A 24,275-nucleotide genomic window follows, 5' to 3' on the forward strand; every position below is an offset into this window, starting at 1 on the left:
ACAAGAAGAGAGAGGCCGAAATACGTGAGTGTGAAGAGCTTGAAATGCTTGCCGACAGAAGGAATGCCCGAAAATTTTACCAGAGAGTTAGGCGACTAACGGAAGGTTTAAAGACCGGGCCCACTCCTGTAAGAACAATAATGGCGACCTAGTAACTGATGTCCAGAGCGTACATAAATTATGGAGGGAACACTTTTCCGCCCTACTAAATGGTAGCAGCAAGGAAACCTGTGGATAAGAAGAACCCGAGCCCGCAGTCGATGATGACGGAGTCGAAGTTCCACCGCCTGACTATGGCGAGGTACGTATAGCAATAACGCGGCTGAAAAACAACAANGTTCCACCGCCTGACTATGACGAGGTACGTATAGCAATAACGCGGCTGAAAAACAACAAAGCCGCTGGAGCTGACAGCCTGCCAGCTGAGCTATTCAAGTACGGCGGCGAGGAGTTGATAAGGTGCATGCATCAACTCTTGTGCAGAATATGGTCAGATGAACGCATGCCCGACGACTGTAATTTAAGTGTGCTCTGCCCAATCCGCAAGAAAGGTGACCCCCCCATTCGCGCCAACTACCGCGGGATCAGCCTTCTAAGCATAGGTTACAAGGTCTTATCGAGCGTATTGTGTGAAAGACTGAAGCCCACCGTCAATGAACTGATTGGGCCTTATCAGTGTGGCTTTAGACCTGGCAAATCCACCATAGACCAGGTATTCACAATACGCCAAATCTTGGAAAAGACCCGCGAGAAAAGGATCGACACTCACCACCTATTTGTCGACTTTAAAGCCGCTTTTGACAGCACTAAAAGGAGTTGCCTATACGCCGCTATGTCTGAATTTGGCATCCCCTCAAAACTCATACGGCTGTGTAAAATGACGTTGAGCAATACCACCAGCTCCGCCAGAATTGGAAAAGGCCTCTACGAGCCGTTCGCCACAAAACGGGGTTTCAGACAGGGCGACTCCCTTTCATGTGACTTCTTTAATCTGATGTTGGAGAAGATAATAAGAGCTGCAGAACTGAACCGCTCAGGAACAATTTACTACAAGAGCGTGCAATTGCTGGCTTATGCCGATGACATCGACATCATCGGTAACAAAAACCGCGAAGTCTGTTCTGCCTTTTCCAAGTTGGATAGGGAAGCAAAGCGCATGGGTCTGGTGGTAAACGAGGACAAGACGAAGTATCTCCTGTCATCAAACAAACAGTCAGCACATTCGCGCCTTGGCACCCACGTCACTGTTGACAGTTACAATTTCGAGAAAGTAGAGAATTTCGTTTACTTGGGAACCAGCATTAACACCGATAATAATGTCAGCATTGAAATCCAACGTAGAATCACTCTTGCCAACAAGTGCTACTTTGGACTGAGTAGGCAATTCAGGAGTAAAGTCCTCTCTCGACGTACGAAAACCACGCTCTATAAGTCACTCATCATGCCCGTGCTGGTATATGGCGCAGAAGCATGGACAATGACAACATCCGATGAGGCGGCTCTTGGAGTGTTTGAGAGAAAGATTTTGCGGAAGATTTACGGGCCTTTACGCGTTGGCGACGGCGAGTACCGCAGACGATGGAACGATGAGCTGTATGAGCTTTACAACGATATGGACATAGTGTAGCGAATTAAAATACAACGGCTCCGCTGGTTTGGTCATGTCGTTCGAATGGACACCGTCGCTCCAGCTCTAAAAGTATTCAACTCGGAACCCGCTGGTGGTAGGAGAGGAAGAGGGAAGAACTTGGCGAACTTGGAGAAGGACTTGGCTTCACTTGGCGTTTTCAATTGGCGTCAGTGGGCACAGAGGAGAAACGACTGGCTTGCTTTGCTGAACTCGGCCAAAATCGCTTAGGCGGTTACAGCGCCAAAAAAAGAAGAAGAAGAAGAAGATTTTCCATTGCACGGATGGCGTTTTGCACGTCTCGGATGCTTTTGATGTGTATACATCTTTGGTTTCGGTAGGGGTAAAATTTGCGAAGCTGTAACGCATATCCCAGCACAAAATTTCGAAGGGCTTAGCATGTGTATTTCAGCATACAATTTTTAGTTTCATTAGAAGCACCCTGTGTTTGCTTGCCAAATGGTTGCATACATTTAGGCATATGCATAGTAAGAGGAAATGTGCTACAATTGATTATTACTTCCGATTATTTAAACTCCGCACATGCATACGGCTTTGTACCTATGTATGTACATAAATATGTATGAACTCATTTGTTGCAACTGGGCATGAATCACGTAACTTTGAAACGATAGTCGTTCAAACGATACTGACAAACGATGTTGTCAAAACACTGATTTATGCATTTGTGTTGCGGTTACGTGTTAATAGCCGTCATCGATTCGCCACTTCGCTGCTTGCTATGTTTGAGTTCCGGTCGCTTAACGAAAAATTTTGCATGTGAAAGCAACAACAAAGTTAGCTAGCACGGATAGACGATAGCGAGTTTGGTTGTACCTCATTGTATTCGTTCGTTTCGCCACTCGCTAACTGTTGGCGAATCGATGACGGCTACTGTTACTGTTACGTGAAGCAAAACTGGAATCGAGTTGACGATATCGCACAAACGATCAAACAATTTTTGATTTTTATGAAGCAAGACAATCTCGCCACGATATCGTTCAGACGAATGTCGTCATACGTGATTCATGCCCTGGTTTTGATATTCGTAGATGGTTTAAGGCATAGGTTTAGTAGTCTATTTTGGTAAATTTAGGAATATATACAAATAGAAATGCTCAAACTATAAGCTCAAAAACAATAACTGATGCGGTGTTTCCAAGATATTTTAACTCCCTTGAGTCACAAGTATATAAAAGTATATTTTATCAATCATACCGATAATTTCATGTATTAAAATAATTAAAAATGAAAATGAATAAAAAATTAAATCAGAAAAATGAATAAAATTAAGTGAATTAATGTTTAATTTCTAACCTAACCTACATTTGTATGTATGTAACTGAATCGCTTAACAATAGCTTTACATATAAAAAGATTATCCTAATTTTCGAGCTTAACTCCCTAATCTGTTATTAGAAAAAGAGATTAGCAATGCAAAATTATAATTAAAAATATCTCAGATTAAACCGATAACTTTTTGGTGTCCAACTTAATTTTATCGATTATACTTGCGAAGAAGAGGAGGAATGTCAAATATTAAAGTAAACAAAAATTGACGCTAGTAAGGAAAATAGGTTTGTAAAGGTATTTTTAATAAAATATTCAGTTATAAATATATTTAAATGGCCTAATATGTGCTGCAAAAAAAGTGACCACGATGGCACAGAGAAGAAGTTTAAATTTTCCTCGAGTTGTCTGAATAACAAGCACAACCAATTTGACAGCTACCCAGCTTTGATTGAGATTATATTTATGTATATGTAAACGTACTTTTATACTTTGCCGTTCGCATATGTATACACATCAAATTTCATGAGTACCTACTACTCACGCCTTTTTTTTTTCATATGTAATTAAGAAAGTATGTAGATATATTAGGGTGCCCATTAGGGATGGGTAGTGGGGGGTTGAAATTCGATTTCTTCCGAATTTCGAACATTGCCCAAGCATTCAAGTTCGATTTTATTCAAACGTTTTCGAATAAAAAAAAAAAGTTTACTGAAAATTTAAAAGTTTGTTTGTAAGAATGATAACACAAATCGAAAAAGAGATTCAGTTGAACTTATATTAGATACTGCATGAATTCATTCAAAACGGCTTATGAATTATTCATATAGCCCCTATAACCTACGCGCGAAAAGATGCAAGAATTTCTCCACGGCGATGTCATAGGAAAGTAATGTGTCGCATGTCGCTTTTCGAAACTATAAATAGAGTCTATAAATAGAATTAAAATAATAAAATAAAAATAAAACATAAAGTCCGTGCCACAGGTTTTGAACCCGTGTCCAACAACACGGCAGTCGAACACGCGTCTATTCGGCTACAACAGCTGTTGAGATAACGTTAACAAAAAACATACTTGAGTTAGTTTTCAAATTTTTTTTTTTTTTGTTTTTGTTGTGACTTCAAAACTACACATCATCCACTCGCTTATATTGCGATGCATCTTTTCGTTCTACCGTAGTTGTTGATCTTTTCTTGGTAGAAACAGGTAATGCGTTCCCATTTTCCCACTGGGTTGCTGTTCTATTACAATACGAACAAACTTGTTTACAGAAAAAAACTTTTACCGAAATGAGTTTGAATCAGGGTTGCATAACTATATAAACAAAAGAATTTCGTGTCGTTATTTATTAAAAAAAAACAACTTATCAAAAAATTTCATTTGCTTATTATCAATAAACAAAATATGAAAAGAAAATAGTTTCGTTAGTCACCAAAAAATGTTAACAAAAAAAATTTCGTTTCGGTGACTATCAAAAAGGAAATATCAATATTTTTTTTGTTTCATTATTTAAGAAGAAAATTGTATGCTATAAATTTGCATCTTATAATGAGAGTTCTGTAGCTAAATTTATGTAGGAGTACATAGCATTATGCGAATTGTCTTTATTAAATAATTGACAACTAGTTAACAAAACGCTGTTAACAAATTATGCAAAAACTAATTGAGGCACAACATTAGTATGGCTTCAGTGATATCATCACTCAAATCTGACCTATAGTCATTAATTATGTATTTTAAAGTTGAACACGCTTGCTCTACGCTAATTTGCGTAGCGGAAGTTGCATGCATCTGTACTAATTATATAAAGAGAAGTCCCTTTTTTTTGTAACAGGTAATCTCGCGAACGGCTGGTCCGATTTTCATGAAATTTTGTATACAAATAGCTTTCGGTAACCACCATGTTTTAGGCTAAAAAAATTTTACGTTTTTTCGGGTAGGTGGACCAGGGACCGGTCTATTCGAAAAAATCTTATTATAGTCCGATTTGCTTAAAATTTAGTACGTAAGTAGCCTTTTAGCATATATTAGCATATATGACCCATTTTTTCCGGGAAGTGGTCCAGGGACCGATCTATTCGAAAAAATCGAATTTACTGTCCGATTTGCTTAAAATTCGGTGCGCAGGTAGCTTTTTAGCATGTATTAGCACATGTGATCAATTTTTTCCGATAAGTGGACCAGGGACCGATCTATTCCAAAAAATCGCATTTATGGTCCGATTTGCTTAAAATTCGGTACGTAAGTAGTTTTTTAGCATTTATAAGGATATATGATCCATTTTTACCGAGAAGTGGACCAGGGACTGATCTATTCGAAAAAATCGTATTTACGGTCCGATTTGCTTAAAATTCGGTACGTAAGTAGTTTTTTAGCATTTATAAGGATATATGATCCATTTTTACCGAGAAGTGGACCAGGGACTGATCTATTCGAAAAAATCGTATTTACGGTCCGATTTGCTTAAAATTCGGTACGTATGTAGCTTTTTAGCTTATATTAGCATATATGATCCATTTTGTCCAAGAAGTGGACCAGGCACCGATCTGTTCGAAGAAATTGTATGTATGGTCCGATTTGCTTAAAATTCGCTACGTAGGTAGCTTTTTGCCTGGATAAGCTTATAGATTCCTGTTTTCCAATTTTCATGCAATTTCGAATATAAATAGCTTTAAGTAACGACCATATCAAGGGGCGACTTCGTCACTAGGCAAGCGAGTACATTTGGGAAATCCCTCAAGGTTTCGAGGATAATCGTAACAATAATATTTAATATATCTCAACTAATATATATTTAGAAAGCCGTTTGTTAGTTTTCGCAAGGCTCGAGAGCGTCTGAACAGATTTTTTTGAAACTGCCACCTGCCGCACGTGTCCCAAGGATGGTTTTAGGCTGAAAAAAATCTATATGTAAAGGGGGCGTGGCATCTTCAATACAAACCTAATTTTTCATACTGCTTATCTCTGGAAATTTTTTGGTAGAGTTCTAGAGTTTTGTATGGAGATGTACGAAATAAATCGCATACTCTTGGAGAAAAATTGGAACTATTGGAAAAGGGGGCGTGGCATCTTCAATACAAACCTAATTTTTCATACTGCCTATTTTTGGAAGTGTTCATGGTAAAGTTCTGGAACTTGGTAGGGATATATACGAAATCAATCGCATACTCATGAAGAAAGAGGGCAGCTGTTGGAAAGGGGGGCGTGGCACCTCCCATATAAATCGAATTTTTATACTGCATATCTCTGAAAGTATTCATGGTACAGTACTGGAACTTCGTATGGAGATATGTATATAGTTGAAATCAAGCCCATACTCATGGAGAAAATTTGGGCTATTTGAAAAGGGGTGTGAGGCCTACAAACGTACCGACCTTTAGCTATCTTTGAATGAATTTTTTTATTCTTCTGTAGGTGTGTTTGTGAGTGATCTCCTCCTAAATGGTTGTACGGATTTTAACGAAACTTTTTGTGTATTTGAGTGGGTCTCTGGATGGTTTAGTTTCACAATTTAATCCGACAGTTGGCGCTGTAGTTGAGTTATTACTAAAAATCTTATTTATGATCCGATTTGGCTAATGTTTTAAATATGTATGCAATACTATTGCAAAAACGTGCTGCCAAGTGGTGCTGAAGTCGAGCTATTACTAAAAATAGCCAAGTGAGAAAAGGGGCCGTGAAGGTCAGATTAAATCGACCTGTTGCACCATTGAGTATATCGAACGCTCCTGCGTTGCAATTGGCCCAATGGATGTGATTTTCCAATATTATTATGCGTTCAAACTTTTAAGGTATTTCGTCTGAAATAAGTATATGTATATTGCATTTCTGTAGAACAATGATTCGCACCCATTTTGAAATTGCCACCTACTATACTGTAAAGCTTCTAGGACATTCACTATAGAACCGGGTCATTGTTGCCGCCAGGGAGTGAAGAGGAAAAAATTTATTTCGCTTTGCGAATAACCGTGCTATGAAATGCCGCACAACTGGAGAATTTCAAGAACGGATATAACACTTTCCTTAGGTTATTTAAAGCGGCAAATGACCACCAAACCTTAATCTTAGCAGACAAATGTGCCAATGAAAATCGTAAACGTGAATTGTTGGTGAAAATGTTGGACCAAAAAGTTTCAATAAAATATATAAAAATTTTGGGCGGGACGAAGTTCGCCGGGTCTGCTAGTAGTATATAAACAGCATATACTACGCTGACTCCCCATTACCCTGGAGCTTTTAAGCTAGGATCCCCTTATAATAGAAAATCGGTCCCCAGTTGTTTGAAGATAAGCTGGAAGAATGCTGAGCTTGTACAAACATGCCTGTTTTGATGAACGATAATCGCCAATTTTTCGACCTTTATCTCATTTCCTAACGAGGTTACAGTTTTGGGTATACTTTTCGTTTTACATATAGTAGACTTAAGTAGAAACATCATTTTGCAATTTTAAACGTAATCCTTCAATGATACTTCCGCTCCTTTAAATTAAAAAAAAAATGCGATTTCACTTTTTTCATATAAGGATATAAATTGCGTGTCAGCGTGTATCAATCGGATCTCTTCAGGAACCAATAATCGATCATGTGTATATGTATCAAGGGCCAATAGTAGGAATTTGCACAAAATTGCACAATTTAAAAAAAGTCGATTTAAAGGCAACCTTTGGTAAAGAAATCACATTTTTTGTGACCAAAATTTATGGCGATTTCGTTTCTACAAAAAATTTTGCCTTCTCATCGCCCTCTTCTTAGTGTTTGTGCGTAGAGGGCAAAGAGAAGGTTGCATTTTTCGGTAAAAACGAAATCGGCATTACTCATTGGGATTTTTCTCATGTTGGCTTCGTGGTTGGAGCGAAGGATGCAGGTGTCATCAAATACGCGCCGGCTTGGGCTTGGTGTGAGGATCAAAACCCGCTTGGTGTGAAGATCAAAACCCGCAGTTTACTGATGTCGCAATTAGGCGAGTAAAACAACGATGTCAAACTTTCTGCAATAGGCTTAAAGAAAGATGCACGTCTATACCTGCTATGGGATGCTGCAGAAGATATACGATATAAGTTTAAGTTAACAATTATTTTTTTTAACTTTTTTAATTCCGAGTAAGAAAGAAGAGAAGTAATTTGGAGAAGTGCTGTTAAAGCATAACCAAGAAAAAAAGATAAAATTTTCGCAGCATTTATAAAATACTAGCTTTTACCCGCGGGTTTCACCCCACGCCAGAACGAATTAAAGGGGTAATGTGACTTGTGGTTCACATTTCAAGTTCATGTGACTTATGGTTCCGACTGAATAAAAATTCCATGCCTCCTTTTACAAACTCATTTATATATACCTTAAGATAAGCATCTACCATAGATATGTTTGCATACCAAAATTCAAGTTCATGTGACTTACGGTTCTGAAGTTAAAGCTGATTAAATAATTCACGCCTATGGGAGGTGCAACGCCCCCTTTTCTAATACCGCCAATTTTTTCCCATGAGTATGGAATAAATTTTATTTATCTCGACAGCAAGTTCCAATCCTCTACCACAAATATTTCAAGAGATATACAACATGAAAATTTTAGTTAGTATAGGAGGTGCCACGCCTTCTTTTCCAGTACTGCCCATTTTTCTCTATGCCTATAACCTTCCCGGCAAATAAGTGTGCAAAGTTTCGTGCTATTCCGTGCCGCGGTTCAGAAGTTATAAGGTAATAAACAAACAGACATTCACATTTATATATATAGATTAACAACATATTCGCACTGAAATGGTAAGCGAAGAAATGCCCACGTTCAAAAATTTCTCTGCGATAAGCTCTAGTATGCGAGAAAACTGACAGTTCGTATGCGTGCGCCCATAGCGTTTGTAGACGTGGGGTAAGGAGGAGAAACACAAATAATAATTTAAATTTCTTTTTTGTTAAAATTTTTGTATAGCTATTTTAAAACACTATACTTATTGCAAAAGTTGTAGACTGCCGGAAGAAAGGTACGAAGATATTAGAAATCAAATTATATCAGTCAATATTTCGACTAAAGCGCCATCTAGCGGAGCTATTTTGTTGTAAATATACTATTTCTTGCTATGTATCTAATACATATCGCAAATTTTAACGAAATCGGTCCATAAATACAGGCTTTCAAAATATTTCTACCCTGGCGCCACATAACGGGTAAATTTCTTGCAAAAATATTCCTGCATATGCAACCAATATACATTGAAAAATAAACCATATTCGACCATAACTAACATAGATATATCACTTTTATTTTTGACTATAAAAATCCTCCCTGGAAATGCCCATTTAAAATATTGTAGGTGTTCTGAACTGAAATGACAGCTGAACTTGCAAGTTTTACTGGACTTTTACTGGATAATTTTTTACTAGTAACTATTTGCTTGTAAGAAAAACAGCTGACGGCATGATGCTTAATGCAGTTCACATTACCAAAAGAATTGTCTTTGGTGCTTTTAGAGTTGCAATTGACAAAACAAACATATTTAAATATATATTAAGATGGGAAATACTATTTTTTTTAGAAAATTGCGTCGGAATATAACAAATTATGTTCATAAAACTTGCAACTTCTTGCTGGTTTTGCGTTTTCGTACTTTCTTGCATATTTCTCACATTTGGAGTAAATATTGGCTTACTCTCCGAAATTTGGTTACTGGCAAGTTACTGGATATTTTTTGCTGGAGAATACGAAAACACAACTAATAAGTGAAAATCAAAATGAATGCTGAAAAAAACACAAAAAAGCATACGTTACTTGCAAATTATAAAATAGGTATAAATTTTAACAATTTCAGCAAGCCACCGAAAATACAGCTTTCGCAAGGGCGTTTGTTTGGTCTTTCAACTATCAAAATTTTACTTTGCATTTGGCACAGCAAAATTCAAGTAATGCGTAGACCATAGAAAATTGTTCCTCCCCGTCTTACCACGGAGAAAAAAGTTACCGATTGGCACATAGCAATAGCCGTAGATTTTCACTGAATTATAACAAGCGACCTTATACTATGTACACGTTGAAATTTTAACTCGAGTTTAACGTTTTGAGTTTATGAACAACTGTCAAGTGTTCTCATTCGGGTGTTTAATAAACTCAGACTTTAATTTGACATTTGTTTGTTTACTTTTTCTTATTCTCATTTAGCCTGTTCCCATACTCCAGGATTTAGACAGAAATAGTCCGAAGTAGCCGTGGTGTAGAATAGCAATCTTTTAGCCATAAAGAAATAAAAAATTTAGCTAAATAGAACTTTTCATGCTGATTTCAACCATACCAAGATTATTTGGCGCAAATAAAAACTAAAGCCATTAAAAGAGGTTAAAGTTTAACTTTTATATTTTTTAATAATAATAATAATAATAATAATAGATTGNTTGTCACACAAAGCGGAGGGACCTACAGTTTTACGCCGACTCCGAACGGCGATTGTATTTTTATGAGAAGCTGTTTTTCATGGCAGAAATACACTCGGAGGTTTGCCATTGCCTGCCGAGGGACGACCGCTGTTAAGAAAAAACCTTTTTTTCTATATTTTTTGCGATGTTGCTTTGACCAGGGTTTGAACCCAGGTGCTGCGGAGTGGAAGCGCGCACTGCTTACCACTACACCACATTTTTTATATATTTATAATATCTCGGAAACTATTCGACCGATCACAATATTTTAAAAATATATTTTTTGTTTATTAGGTATTTCTGGCTTAAAAATATTAAACAAGGAAAAAATTATATACACCAAGTCAAATACCTTTATTTTGACGTCATTTGTTTTTTAATAGGTTATATTGTTCAGAAGATATTAATTAAAAAAAAAATCCTACTGAAAGAAGTCTGATGAGGAAATGTGGTGATTTGCGAAATAGCTATCACTTCTACCATTTTTTCAAATTATTTATGCTTTTCCAAAATAAGGTTTTCATTAAAAACGGCCTTAAGCTCAATAAAATTGTTGAATATAATTGTTATAAGGCCATAAAATAACAAAAACAAAAAATCAAATAAAAAAATTTAATTGTAGCCATTGATATCTTCTTTATTTTTTACTTCCGCCAAATCATATTGGTAGGGATGAAATCAGCAAAAAAAAAAAGTTCTACCGAGACACATTTTTGGTTTTTGCATAGCTAGATTGTTGATATTTTACACTTATGTGCACGGAACGACCTCAGATTGATAAAATCCTGCAGTACGGGAACATACTAACTGTCGGCAAGTTGGTTGCAGGTTTGGATTATCAAAGGCACAAACCGAATTCGGTCAAAAAAGGGTCAAACTCCCAGCAAAAAACACGATTACCACAGAAACAAAAATGGAAACGAGCTAGGCGATGGGAATCAATTACCCTTTCGCTTCAAGAAGGCATTATTTTAACATGGGCATGTCATTGGCCGTAAGCTCTTACCCGCAGCATTACCTTTGAACGAAGGGAGAACGCATGGATAAACAGAATCCAGAGAAGCGAACAAAGAATGCCTTACAAAGAAACTAATGTAGAATGCCTAGATAGGTACATACTTATTTATATTAAATTGAAATCAGAAAATGTCTTAAAGATTAAAATTAATTAAAATTTTTATAAATCAGTATGCATATGTATATATTTAGGTATTTAGATTTTACTTAAAAATCGGTATGTACATACATGCATATTTAATTAAGCTTAAAATTGTACTTCCTCACTCTTGTAATTAACTTCCTTGACTGACTTCAACTTCGCTGCAAATTTAACAAAGCAAAACACAATTTTTACGCGAGACACACACACACAGTAAGTAATGTAGAAAAATTATTTTTGGATATATTTATTTGTCAGCTGACTACGATGCAGAATTCTACTTTGCATTCCCCGAAATGAGGCAAAGAAGCGAAATAAAAAAAATATTGTAGGACATTCTACTTTGCATTCCCTGAAATGAAGCAAAGAAGCGAAATCAATAAAATATTGTAGGACATTCTACTTGGCATTCCCCGAAATGAAGCAAAGAGGCGAATTAAAAAAAAAATATTATAGGACCTTCTACTTTGCATTCCCCGAAATGAAACAAAGAAGCGAAATAAATTAAATATTGTAGGGCATTCTACTTTGANATCACTTCTACCATTTTTTCAAATTATTTATGCTTTTCCAAAATAAGGTTTTCATTAAAAACGGCCTTAAGCTCAATAAAATTGTTGAATATAATTGTTATAAGGCCATAAAATAACAAAAACAAAAAATCAAATAAAAAAATTTAATTGTAGCCATTGATATCTTCTTTATTTTTTACTTCCGCCAAATCATATTGGTAGGGATGAAATCAGCAAAAAAAAAAAGTTCTACCGAGACACATTTTTGGTTTTTGCATAGCTAGATTGTTGATATTTTACACTTATGTGCACGGAACGACCTCAGATTGATAAAATCCTGCAGTACGGGAACATACTAACTGTCGGCAAGTTGGTTGCAGGTTTGGATTATCAAAGGCACAAACCGAATTCGGTCAAAAAAGGGTCAAACTCCCAGCAAAAAACACGATTACCACAGAAACAAAAATGGAAACGAGCTAGGCGATGGGAATCAATTACCCTTTCGCTTCAAGAAGGCATTATTTTAACATGGGCATGTCATTGGCCGTAAGCTCTTACCCGCAGCATTACCTTTGAACGAAGGGAGAACGCATGGATAAACAGAATCCAGAGAAGCGAACAAAGAATGCCTTACAAAGAAACTAATGTAGAATGCCTAGATAGGTACATACTTATTTATATTAAATTGAAATCAGAAAATGTCTTAAAGATTAAAATTAATTAAAATTTTTATAAATCAGTATGCATATGTATATATTTAGGTATTTAGATTTTACTTAAAAATCGGTATGTACATACATGCATATTTAATTAAGCTTAAAATTGTACTTCCTCACTCTTGTAATTAACTTCCTTGACTGACTTCAACTTCGCTGCAAATTTAACAAAGCAAAACACAATTTTTACGCGAGACACACACACACAGTAAGTAATGTAGAAAAATTATTTTTGGATATATTTATTTGTCAGCTGACTACGATGCAGAATTCTACTTTGCATTCCCCGAAATGAGGCAAAGAAGCGAAATAAAAAAAATATTGTAGGACATTCTACTTTGCATTCCCTGAAATGAAGCAAAGAAGCGAAATCAATAAAATATTGTAGGACATTCTACTTGGCATTCCCCGAAATGAAGCAAAGAGGCGAATTAAAAAAAAAATATTATAGGACCTTCTACTTTGCATTCCCCGAAATGAAACAAAGAAGCGAAATAAATTAAATATTGTAGGGCATTCTACTTTGAATTACCGGCAATGCCTAAAAGAAGCGAACAAATTCGAAGGCATTATAACGCTATGCCTTCTAAACACGATTACCGATTGTTTGCTGGGCTATGTTAAACTAAAAGTGAAAATAAACAATACTTTGTCGGAGAGTGGTTAATTTTTTAATATGTATACATATCCTAATTTTGAAGAGCTCCAAAAATTATTATCAACAATTTATATTGAGCTCGAGGCCGTTTTAAATGAAAATTTTTATTGTGGCAAAGCAACAATAATTTGAAAAAATGGTAGAAGTGATAGCTATTTCGGAAATCACCACATTTCCTCATCAGACCTCTTTCAGTAGGGTTCGAACCGACGATCCCACTGACTCAGCCAGTTGCCTATGCACCGTGCTAAGTACGCCTTGTAAATTATCGTTTGCTTTTTTCCACTATTTTCATTTTTGTTATGCCAACACAATCAAGCGCAGCTATTCCGCTGCAATTCACTTGATCATGTGGTTGTTGGTGTTGTTGAGTGAGTTGCAGCTAGGCCAAAAAAATAACAAAAACAAATAACTTAAGGACGAGTTAAACATTATAAAAATAGAATTATTAGCATAAAACCAACAAAAAAAGCAAACGATAATTTACAAGGCGTACTTAGCACGTTGCATAGGCAACTGGCTGAGTCAGTGGGATCGTCGGTTCGAATCCTACTGAAAGAAGTCTGATGAGGAAATGTGGTGATTTCCGAAATAGCTATCACTTCTACCATTTTTTCAAATTAGTGTAGCTTTTCCACAATAAAAATTTTCATTTAAAACGGCCCCGAGCTCAATATAAATTGTTGAATATAATTGTTATAAAGGCCAAAAAAATAACAAAAACAAATAACTTAAGGACGAGCACACCTAAAAGTTAAACATTCTAAAAATAGAATTATTAGCATAAAACCAACAATACCAACAACCACATGATCAAGTGAATTGCAGCGGAATATCTGCGCCTGATTGTGTTGGCATAACAAAAATGAAAATAGTGGAAAAAAGTAGAGGTGTCAAACTATCGATAGTCACACCATCGATAGTTTTGATAGTTTTCTGAAAAACTATCAATATTCACGATAGTCTCAAAAAAAACAAAACTATCGATAGCACTATCGATAGCGCTATCGATAGCTCTAAATCAGTTAGGTTGCTTTGTTTTTACAGGATCATAGTGAAATAAATATTATCTTATAAAAGTTATAATCATTCAAAATTAAGTAACTGCTTAGCCAAAATACTTCTCTTTTTAGAAAGTTTAAAAACAAACACAAGTTATACAAACAAAACAGGATTTACGATTAACATATGTATGTATAATTTCAAAAGAATTGGGAGAGATAATCGATAGTCCTACTGAACTATCGATATTTTCGATAGTATATGAAAAAACTATCAATGAGTATTGATAGTCTAAAAAAATTTAAACTATCGATACTATCGATAGTGCTATCGATAGTTTGACAACTCTAGCACTCCTTGACAAAAAGCAAACGACAATTTACAAGGCGTACTGAGCACGGTGCATAGGCAACTGGCTGAGTCAGTGGGATCGTCGGTTCGAATCCTACTGAAAGAAGTCTGTTGAGGAAATGTGGTGATTTCCGAAATAGCTATCACTTCTACCATTTTTACAAATTATTGTTGCTTTTCCACAATAAAAATTTTCATTTAAAACGGCCTCGAGCTCAATATAAATTGTTGAATATAATTATTATAAAGGCCAAAAAAAAAATAACAAAAACAAATAACTTAAGGACGAGATCAAAAAATCTAAAAATTACTTGTTGCAAAACTATAACTCCAAAAAAAAAAAAATAAATCCAAATAAATTTGTTTTTGTATTAGTAAAAGCTATTAAATTTGCTGATTTATTTTGGAACTATNTAAAACGGCCTCGAGCTCAATATAAATTGTTGAATATAATTATTATAAAGGCCAAAAAAAAAAAAACAAAAACAAATAACTTAAGGACGAGATCAAAAAATCTAAAAATTACTTGTTGCAAAACTATAACTCCAAAAAAAAAAAAATAAATCCAAATAAATTTGTTTTTGTATTAGTAAAAGCTATTAAATTTGCTGATTTATTTTGGAACTATTTTCCGTCATCCCTTGTCAGGTTTGGTTTGCAGACAAACCGGTTTCGGCGTTGTGCCATCTTCAGTGTCATTTTTCGTATTAAATTTGCTATTATCTCCGCCAACAAGATTATCCAACTGGAAAAACAATTTAGGAGCTATACATTTATTTGTCGATAAAAAAATGGCCATGGAGGAAATGGTTTTTCGTAGAAATGGTGTATAATTCTTTAAAATCAATATTTTTCGATTGGATCTCTGTTTTGCTTCAGGAGGAATTCGATATTTATTAAAAGATTTCGAACTTTTTTGGCCTTATCGAATTTTCGGAGCTTTTTTTGGCCTTGGCAAATTTTCCTTTCATTGAATATAAACGAGAAAACATAAAACAAGGACCTTTACCCTTTTCGAAACGATGCAATTTTAATTTATCTAGCCTCCTATATCAAAATATGATTTTTCATTAAAAGTGAAGTTAGCAACTTTTCGCTCTAAGCTAGCGATATATGAGTTTTACAATCAGTTTACCGTAAATTTTAAATAGTTTTATTTAATGGTATGTTTAAATGCTTTCAGATATTGAATTTTTACTCATATTCATAAAATTTTCAATTTGAATCCCGGTTTATCGTAAATTTAAAACAGTTTTATTTAATGGTTTGTTTAAATGCTTTCAGATATTGAATTTTTACTCATATTCATATAATTTATGACTCAATTTGAATCCCGGTTTATCGTAAATTTTAAATAGTTTTATTTAGTGGTATGTTTAAATGTTTTCAGATATTGAATTTTTACTCATATTCATAAAATTTATGACTCAATTTGAGTCCCGGGATAAATCCCGGGATCCCAGGATTACCTAAAAAATATCCCGAAATCCCGGGATCCCAATTTTCCTGATATTTTGGCATCCCTAGTACATAAATAATATGCAATATAAAATGGAAATTGAAGAAGATGTGCATAGATATTAATGACTCGCCAATCTATTAATCACACATTCAACATTCAGCCAAAAATGGACGCTTCTCTGGACGAGATCCGTTTTCGATGACAAGAGTACTGGCTTTAGCTCAGCTTTTCTTGTATAAAATGTAGGTAAAATTTAAGGTTTCAGTGTAAATGTACATCCTCAACATAATTTAGTATACAGGTATTGTAAATGCTTTCGTTTTGTCATTTTTAAAATGAAGAAATAGGAACTTCTTTATAGGCGGCATACACAATGCGTCTGACTCGCGAGTCATTTGTGTACGTGTTGACTCGCCTTCGACTACACACAGTTGAATCATTCAGAGTCATGGTAGGAGCCATGTCAGTGTAACTAACACATATTTATTTTTACAAACACATCCAAACTGACTCGCGAGGTAGACGCACCGTGTATGCCGCCTATTAGAAATAAAATAAATGTGCCTGTTCATTTTCACCAAAATTCATAATTTTATGACTTGGAGCAAAAATAGTTGTGTAGAAGGTGGGCGCCGTAATAAGAAATTCTTTACTATCTGCCAAGTTGGAAAATTCTGGCTTAAACGAGCAGGGCACACCGAATTTCATCAATAATTTGCGCCTGTTTTTCTAGAATTACTGGACGATAATGTAAACCGATTTTGACAATCTTTCGGATTTATGCTTTTCTCGTTAAAAACAGCATATCCTCTGAACTTGATTCAAATCGGATAAAATTTACTATTTCCGCCCACAATAGCTGTGGGCGTGGTAGCGCGTTGAATTTTACCATTTTCCACATTTCTTCCTTCCTAAGTACCGAACGTATATACGAAATTTCAGCGAATTTCTAGTACGGTTACAACTTTTAGCCGCAGCATATACGGGGACGTCCCACTGTGCCGCGCGACCTATGGGTAGTGATATATTAACTATTTAGAGAATAATTTAAAATTTTATAATGTAGCTTATCTAAAAGGCAAAATTTAACTTCAACAGCTAATAAGAATCGGAGTTTGGGTGGTGGTTGAACAATTTTCAAGACAGTACTTAAGGAGGCTAAGCGCAATGTGCGCAAAATTTGGGCGAGATCGTCGAAGTAGTTTTTGAGATACACACATATATGATATAAGTAGGCGGTGGCACGCCCATTTTCGTAAAATTTGTAACATAAATTTTTTGCTTAATAGCCATTGTATATATCAATTTTAAGTAAATACTGATAAATTCCTTAGTCACACTGCCCAAAAGATTTGTAAATTCAAGACCGTAATTTTGCTTAAATTGCTTAACCTCGACAATTTTTAAGCAATTGCATTAAGTGAGGTATTAATTTATCCGAAAATAAATATACCTTTAGTTAATACTACATATTTGGCAATTTTCATGGAAATTTTTGAAATTAGTGATGGTCAAAGTGGAAAAATTTTAGAAATTTAGGGTTTTTTTTTTTTAATTTTCCCCAAAAAAAAATACCAACGAGCTAAATCTGACAATATATTGTTATATATCATTTTAAAGGCCTATACATCTTATTTTCAAAACATGTTTGATTTTTAAAATTGGATGAAACATAGTCAAACTCTTAACAGCTAAGTGCACAAAGTACGAAAATACTTAATAAAATAAAAATGGAGGGTTCAGAAACTATGAGCAACGTATTTTCATGCTGTACCCGATCCTAGCTACAGCCTACACTAATGCTGGTATTCAGAAATTCAATCTCATCTAAGGTCACTAAATTTGAGACTAGCAAATAGTGACCGTTTTCGTGACTTGAGTTGGTTTGGGTATTTAGTAAGAGAGAGTCACCAAAAACATCTTTACGTAATAGTATTTCATTAAGTGATTTAGGTACTAATAACTATTCCTTACCTTCTAAGAACCCGAATTTCATTTTCCAGCGATTCCTCTTTTCCTTTTAACGCTTTTTTATCGATGATTTTAACAGCAAAATGCTCACCGGGGTTTTCCTTGCTTTCGGCCAGCCGTACCTCGGAAAATGCGCCACTGAAAGTAAGAACATTTTAAAACAAAGCTGAATATAAAAGTTCTTCGTTAATTGCATTTATTACTAAGTACATGTACCCTTTACTAGCATTAAAATCAAAATTTAAGGAAATTATGTTCTTTGTGAATAATTCCTAACTATATTCAGTATAAGCACTGGAATAGACGATCATGTTTCACGTTCTTACAACCGGAACCACCCAGACTTATGTATATCTGGCCAAAGGTTGTCACTTCAACATTCCCCAAAACTGTTTGGGGAATTTTACGCTATTTACAACAACAACAACAAACTTGTTTCGCAATGAGTCATTATATTAATGTGTGTTGACATTTTATATGAGGCAATATTTTTCATATCGGACACCAAATTTGGTGCCAGACTTTCGATTGGCCTACAATATACATATAATAATAATTCTATACATGAAATAAACTAACAGATATACGCGGAATTTTTTTCTTCGGAGATATGACCTGTCAATGTTTTGATTTTTTTTATTCTGACCAAATGCACGGTGCTACAAAAAAAGGCATGAAATATACCCGAAACAAACCCAAGTGTAGGTTGTAGGTATGGTCGAGTACCAATTGAAAATAGGTTTTGTATAGTTCCTGAACCTGATTTTTTGCTTAAGAGTCAGTGTATATATAAATTTTTAGTAAATCGACAGCTGAGTGAAAGATCGAGCCATCTCGGCAGCCTGTTCGAAAACGCCCTATCTCGAAAACCCTATTTCAGAATTTGGATGAAGAACGCCCTATTTCAGAATTCGTTTTGAAAACGCCCTATCTCAGCTGCCGAATCAAAAACGCCCTACATCAGCACATTTTCAATACATTTTGAAGTGACTGAATTCTGAGATAGGACGTTCTTCAACCAAAATTCTCAAATAGGACGTTCTTGCAAATTTGTTTGAGATAGGGCGTTTTCGAACTGGCTGCCGAGATAGGTCGATCTTCCACTCAGCGGTCGAAATATTGATGAGTTTCTTAGCCACATTTCTCAAAAAATCTGAACGTACGGTACAACACACATACAAATTCAAGACCGTATTTTTGCTTAACTTCAACAATTTTTATGCAATTGCATTAGGCAAGGTACCAATTTATTCGAAAAAAAAATATTTTAGGTAAATACTATATGTTTAGCAACTTTCATAGAAACTTTTGAAATCAGCGATGGTCAAAGATGAAAAAATAAAGAAAAATAGGGGCTTATTAAATTGTAGCCAATAGAAACATCCAATAAGCTAAATCTAACGATATATTGTTATACATCATTTTAAAGGTCTATGTTCGGGTTTTGAAATCGGATGAAAAATAGTCAAGCTGTTAGCATCAAGTACGAAAGTAACGGGTTTTTGGTATAAAAAGGGAGGGTTCAGGAACTATACGGGACCTATTTTCATGTTGTACTCGACCATACCTACAACCTACACTAGGTTTTGTTTCGGGTGTATTTCATGACTTTTTTTTTGTAGTACCGCGTTATTATTCAAATAAAAAATAAATTTTATTCGCAATTTATATGTTATATTTGAATGCCGAATAAATTTTCATTGATCATAGAGAAATTTAAAACAAGTAATTTTTAGCAAAAAAAAAACGAGTTAAAAAATATATATATATATATTTCATGATCCAATGATCCGATCTAAACCATATTAGTATGGGATCACCTCTGAGACACTACCTTTCCGATTCAAAAAGAATTATCGAAATCGGTTGACGGGGTTAAAAGCTATGCCGTAACATATATAAAAAAAAAAAAAATATTCCGACGAATTGATAACCTCCTCCTTTTTCTGAAGTCGGTTAATAACGAATAAATTTTTATTCATCATTCAAGTAATTTCGAAAAAGATTAAATTTGTATTCTTCCTTAAAATTATTTCAAATAACGAATAAATTTTTATTAACTATTGAAGTAATTTCATACGATTTCATTCAAATAATTCCGAACAACGAATAATATTTAGTTTATTATTTAGACATTCTTTCTTTATATTGTACCAGTCATGGGCGCACCCAGGAATATATTTTAGGGGGTGTTTTATATTTCTGTAGATATATCACCGGAAAATACTGAAAATTTGCTTCAGATAATACCCTCTTTAAAATACATTTATGCAAGTTTTATGTACAGTATGTAATAAATAAATAAACGTTTTAAAATTCATAAACTGCACTTTATATAGGGATTAACAGAACTCAAACGCTTTTAACCGACTTCAAAAAAAAGGGAGGTTATCATCTCGCCGGAATACATAACTTTGGACCACGTGAACCGTTTTCAATAATCCTTTTTTTATTAGAAAGATAGTACCTCAAGGTTCGTCCCGTAATTTGTTTTAGAGATCCGATGATTGGATCATGAAGAAATTAACGGTACCCCTAAATTTGAATATGAGAATTGAAGTCGGTTGTGTTCTTTCCTTAAAAACTACTTGCTTAATAAAAAGTTCTATAAACTCAAGATGCGCTCAACTTTCAAAAGTACCTAATAAAAAATTAAAAAAAACAGTCAGTAAAAATAAATTTATTGATTCCATACATTTTTGCACTTCTATGTTCATTTTTTCGATTTCTGATTTTCGATAGATGGTGATTTTTCACGATTGCTAAATTTTTTTAATATATCAAATACCGAAAAAATTAACTGAACTCTCAAGAAAAACGAAAAATTCATATAAAACGACGGACGAGAAATGGAAAAGAAATTTTCTTCTACCGAAATTTCTTAAATCAGTTTGCAGCTCTCAAGAAAAAAAATGCTCGTATATTTATTCCCTCATGAAAATTTACAGCAAAAGCGTTTTCAAGCAACAGAAATTATAATAAATATTTCTTATAATTTCCTTGAGAGCTGGATTCTTAGCTTTAAGATACAGATTTTATTTGAGGTGATTAGCTTTAGGGGGGGTTTGAACCCCAAAAGCCACCCCATGTGTGCGCTAATGGTACCAGTTAGGCATCAAGGTTCGTATCGTATATCGGCAAATCTAAAAAAAAACAGGTAGCCTTTGTATTATTTAGCTTCATTTTCATTGTTGTAAACTATATTAAGCTGGTTGCCTTTGGATATAATTCATAGACGTATACTTGAAGCCTCAAAAAAATGTTTAATCAACTTGTTGCATAACTCTTGAGTTATAGCTGTTTTAATTAAAAAAAAAATATTAAAAACAAGTGCTTTTTTTGTAATTTTTAAGAGGTGAAAAATTAATTATTTATGTCATAACTTTTGAAGCACAGCATACACTGGTTTGAAATTTTATGTGCTATTAGTACTTATGTGTACACTTCATATGTAGTTGGTAAATAAAGTGCGCTTTACAAAATAACTAAATGGAAAGTAACGAAAAGTATGTAACTGTATTTCCACACCTTTCAAATTTTTCAATTTATATATAGTATAGTTTTTCAAGCATTTCACTTTAAAAACTTTTTAAGTATGTATTGTATTCTTCAAACAATTACGAATAATTTGATACATTAGCAAGAGGTGTGCTTTCAGAATAAACCAACTTTTAAAGATAAAATATTCTGCGATCTTGAGAGTAATTTTTATTCCAAAAACATCTTAATTGAAGGCACATTTGGAAAATACGTCGAAACGATCTAACTAATTTTATAACTACTAGTCCTTTAAACGTTATATATACCTGAAAAATGCTTCAAAAAACATTTCTCTAGAAGTGTGTAAAAACTCTGATTTATTTACTACATTTAATGAGGATCCTCCTGTAGTCAGAATATTTCGAGCGTGGTATCAAATCAAATTTTTTTTGACAAAGGTTCTGACAGTTGCTCTTACTTAATTCCTTGCCTTCTAAATTCAATGGCGTCCACAGTTTTGGCCGATTGGCTCCACTTTTCGAGGTAGCGGTACTTGAAACTTTACTTAAATTTGAACTATTTTATAACCGAGACCCAGAATAATAATTATTAATAGTTATGTCTCTCTTTTATAAAAAACTCCCTCAGTTGTGAAGATATTTTACTAAAATTTTACACAGGGTTGTATTTTATATTACATTCACTATCTCTTAAAATCAACGAAATCTGTTCACTATAAAATTTAGTTCACATACAACTGATTGTTCAGAGACGTGGTTTTGCGTTGTAACTCCTCCAACTAAGCATTTAAAAATTTAGTATAGGTTCACTTTAACATATAGCATGCATACAATTTATTATTCAGATAGGAAGTTAGAGTTATAGCACAAAAACAAATATCTGAGTAATCAGTTGTATTGGAGCTATATGTTAAAGTGAAGCTATTTTCATAAAAAAATTGCAAAATTTTAGCAAAATAACTTCAAAACTGAGGGAGAAATTAAAAAAATAGTTAAAATTTGATCAAATTATCAAGTTTTTGTTTTGAAAGTGTACCTGATTTTTTAGATTTGCTCATATACATATTTATTGCATATGAAAAATATAATATCCAAATCTACATACATACGTACGTACATATGAATATAAGCATGTACATAAGATAAGAAACAAGGACTGAATGGTAAATAATAAATTATTCGTTATTCGGAATCATGAATGAAAATTAATTCGTCATTTGAAATTATGTACTAGAATGATGAACTCAATTTTTTTTGTTATTTGAAAATTCTTGATGGTCAATGAAAATTTATTCTTCATTCGAGATTGCTTGAGTGATGAATACAAATTTATTCGTTATTTGGAATGTCTTGATGATGAGAGAAGGCATTAAGAGTGTTGGCGATGCAAAGAACTTGCACAAGCTGGTACAAGCGAACTCTCTTAATGTATATTTAAGTTGCGTCCGCCAATCCATTCGCTTTCCAAGTGATAATACCACCCTAACACTTTTAACCCATGTTTCCTATCGATAAATTTAATGTTAGAAAATTTGGCGTTTTGACAGTTTCCTTTATTTTGCTATTCGGATTTGTTTATTTTTTTATTCTATGAATTTAATGAATAATTGAATAAAACAAATATAACAATAAATTTTCATTCATCATCAAGACTTTCCAAATAACGAATAAATGATGAAGAATTTTCAAATAACAAAAAAAAATTTAATTCATCATTCTAGTACATAATTTCAAACGAAGAATATTCATCATGCTTATATTCATATGTACGTACGTATGTATGTAGATTTGGATATTACATTTTCAAATTTATCATATGCAGTAAATATGTATATGGGCAAATCTAAAAAAACAGGTACACTTTCAAAACAAAAACTTTAATTTTTTAATTTGTGGGCACACCTATAGTTTATATATAATTCTATTCGCAATCTGTTAATAAATCGATAAATGTAAGTGCTTCAAAAGTTAGACGAGGAATAAACATTTTAAAATAAAGCTTCTTTTCCAACAATTTCATATAAGCGCATAATACAAATAATAAATGAGGTTTTCTTGACAGATCATAGGAGTGACGCATAGGCCGTATAGGAATGGTCGATATAGCTGAAGCAAAGAAACTTACAGAAAGAATAAAATGATAAAGTGGTCTCCAACAAAAATTGTCTCTCCTCTAGTTCTAACTTTTACGGAGATTTTATCGTCCTATAGTGTTTGTGAAAACTGGGAGTTCTCTAAGTATCCACATTAGGGTGCCCATGGAAAATGCTTTTTTTTTGGAAATTTCAAGACCCTACCCCCTAATTTTATTCGTTCTTATGAGACATATTATTGACCAGTCGATTTAGGTCAGAAAATAGGATTTTGCAGATTTATGAGTTTCTGAATGACTATTTTTGATTCGATTTCAAAGATCGAATATGATCTTAGAACGGGATATATAGGCCTTTAAAATGGTATATAATAATCTATTGTCGGACTGGGCTTGTTGGGATTTATTATCGGGTAAATTAAAAAAGACCCATATTTCTCTTAATTTTTTAAATTTTGACTATCAGCAATTTCAAAATATGTAGTACTATCTATTGTGAAATTAGGCGACTTTTCTTAAATACGGCCTTGAATTTAT

The 24,275-nt window shown here is 34.0% G+C and overlaps 1 protein-coding gene across 3 annotated transcripts in view; it reads right to left on the minus strand.

Moving 5' to 3' along the window:
• Nucleotides 1–24,275, minus strand: part of CaMKI (Calcium/calmodulin-dependent protein kinase I) — a 316,930-nt gene that overhangs the window by 245,897 nt on the left and 46,758 nt on the right. For all 3 annotated transcript variants that reach the window (XR_001846754.1, XM_017609613.1, XM_017609612.1), the window contains exon 3: nucleotides 18,150–18,284. Coding sequence is in view for 2 of the 3 variants with exons in the window: in XM_017609613.1 (XP_017465102.1) it covers nucleotides 18,150–18,284 (135 nt within the window). In the remaining variant the exon portion in view is untranslated. The remainder of the gene's footprint in view (nucleotides 1–18,149; nucleotides 18,285–24,275) is intronic.

This window comes from Rhagoletis zephyria, unplaced genomic scaffold (assembly GCF_001687245.7).
Source record: "Rhagoletis zephyria isolate East Lansing unplaced genomic scaffold, Rhagoletis_zephyria_1.1 Rzeph_scaffold_00238, whole genome shotgun sequence".
Classification (NCBI taxonomy): domain Eukaryota; kingdom Metazoa; phylum Arthropoda; class Insecta; order Diptera; family Tephritidae; genus Rhagoletis; species Rhagoletis zephyria.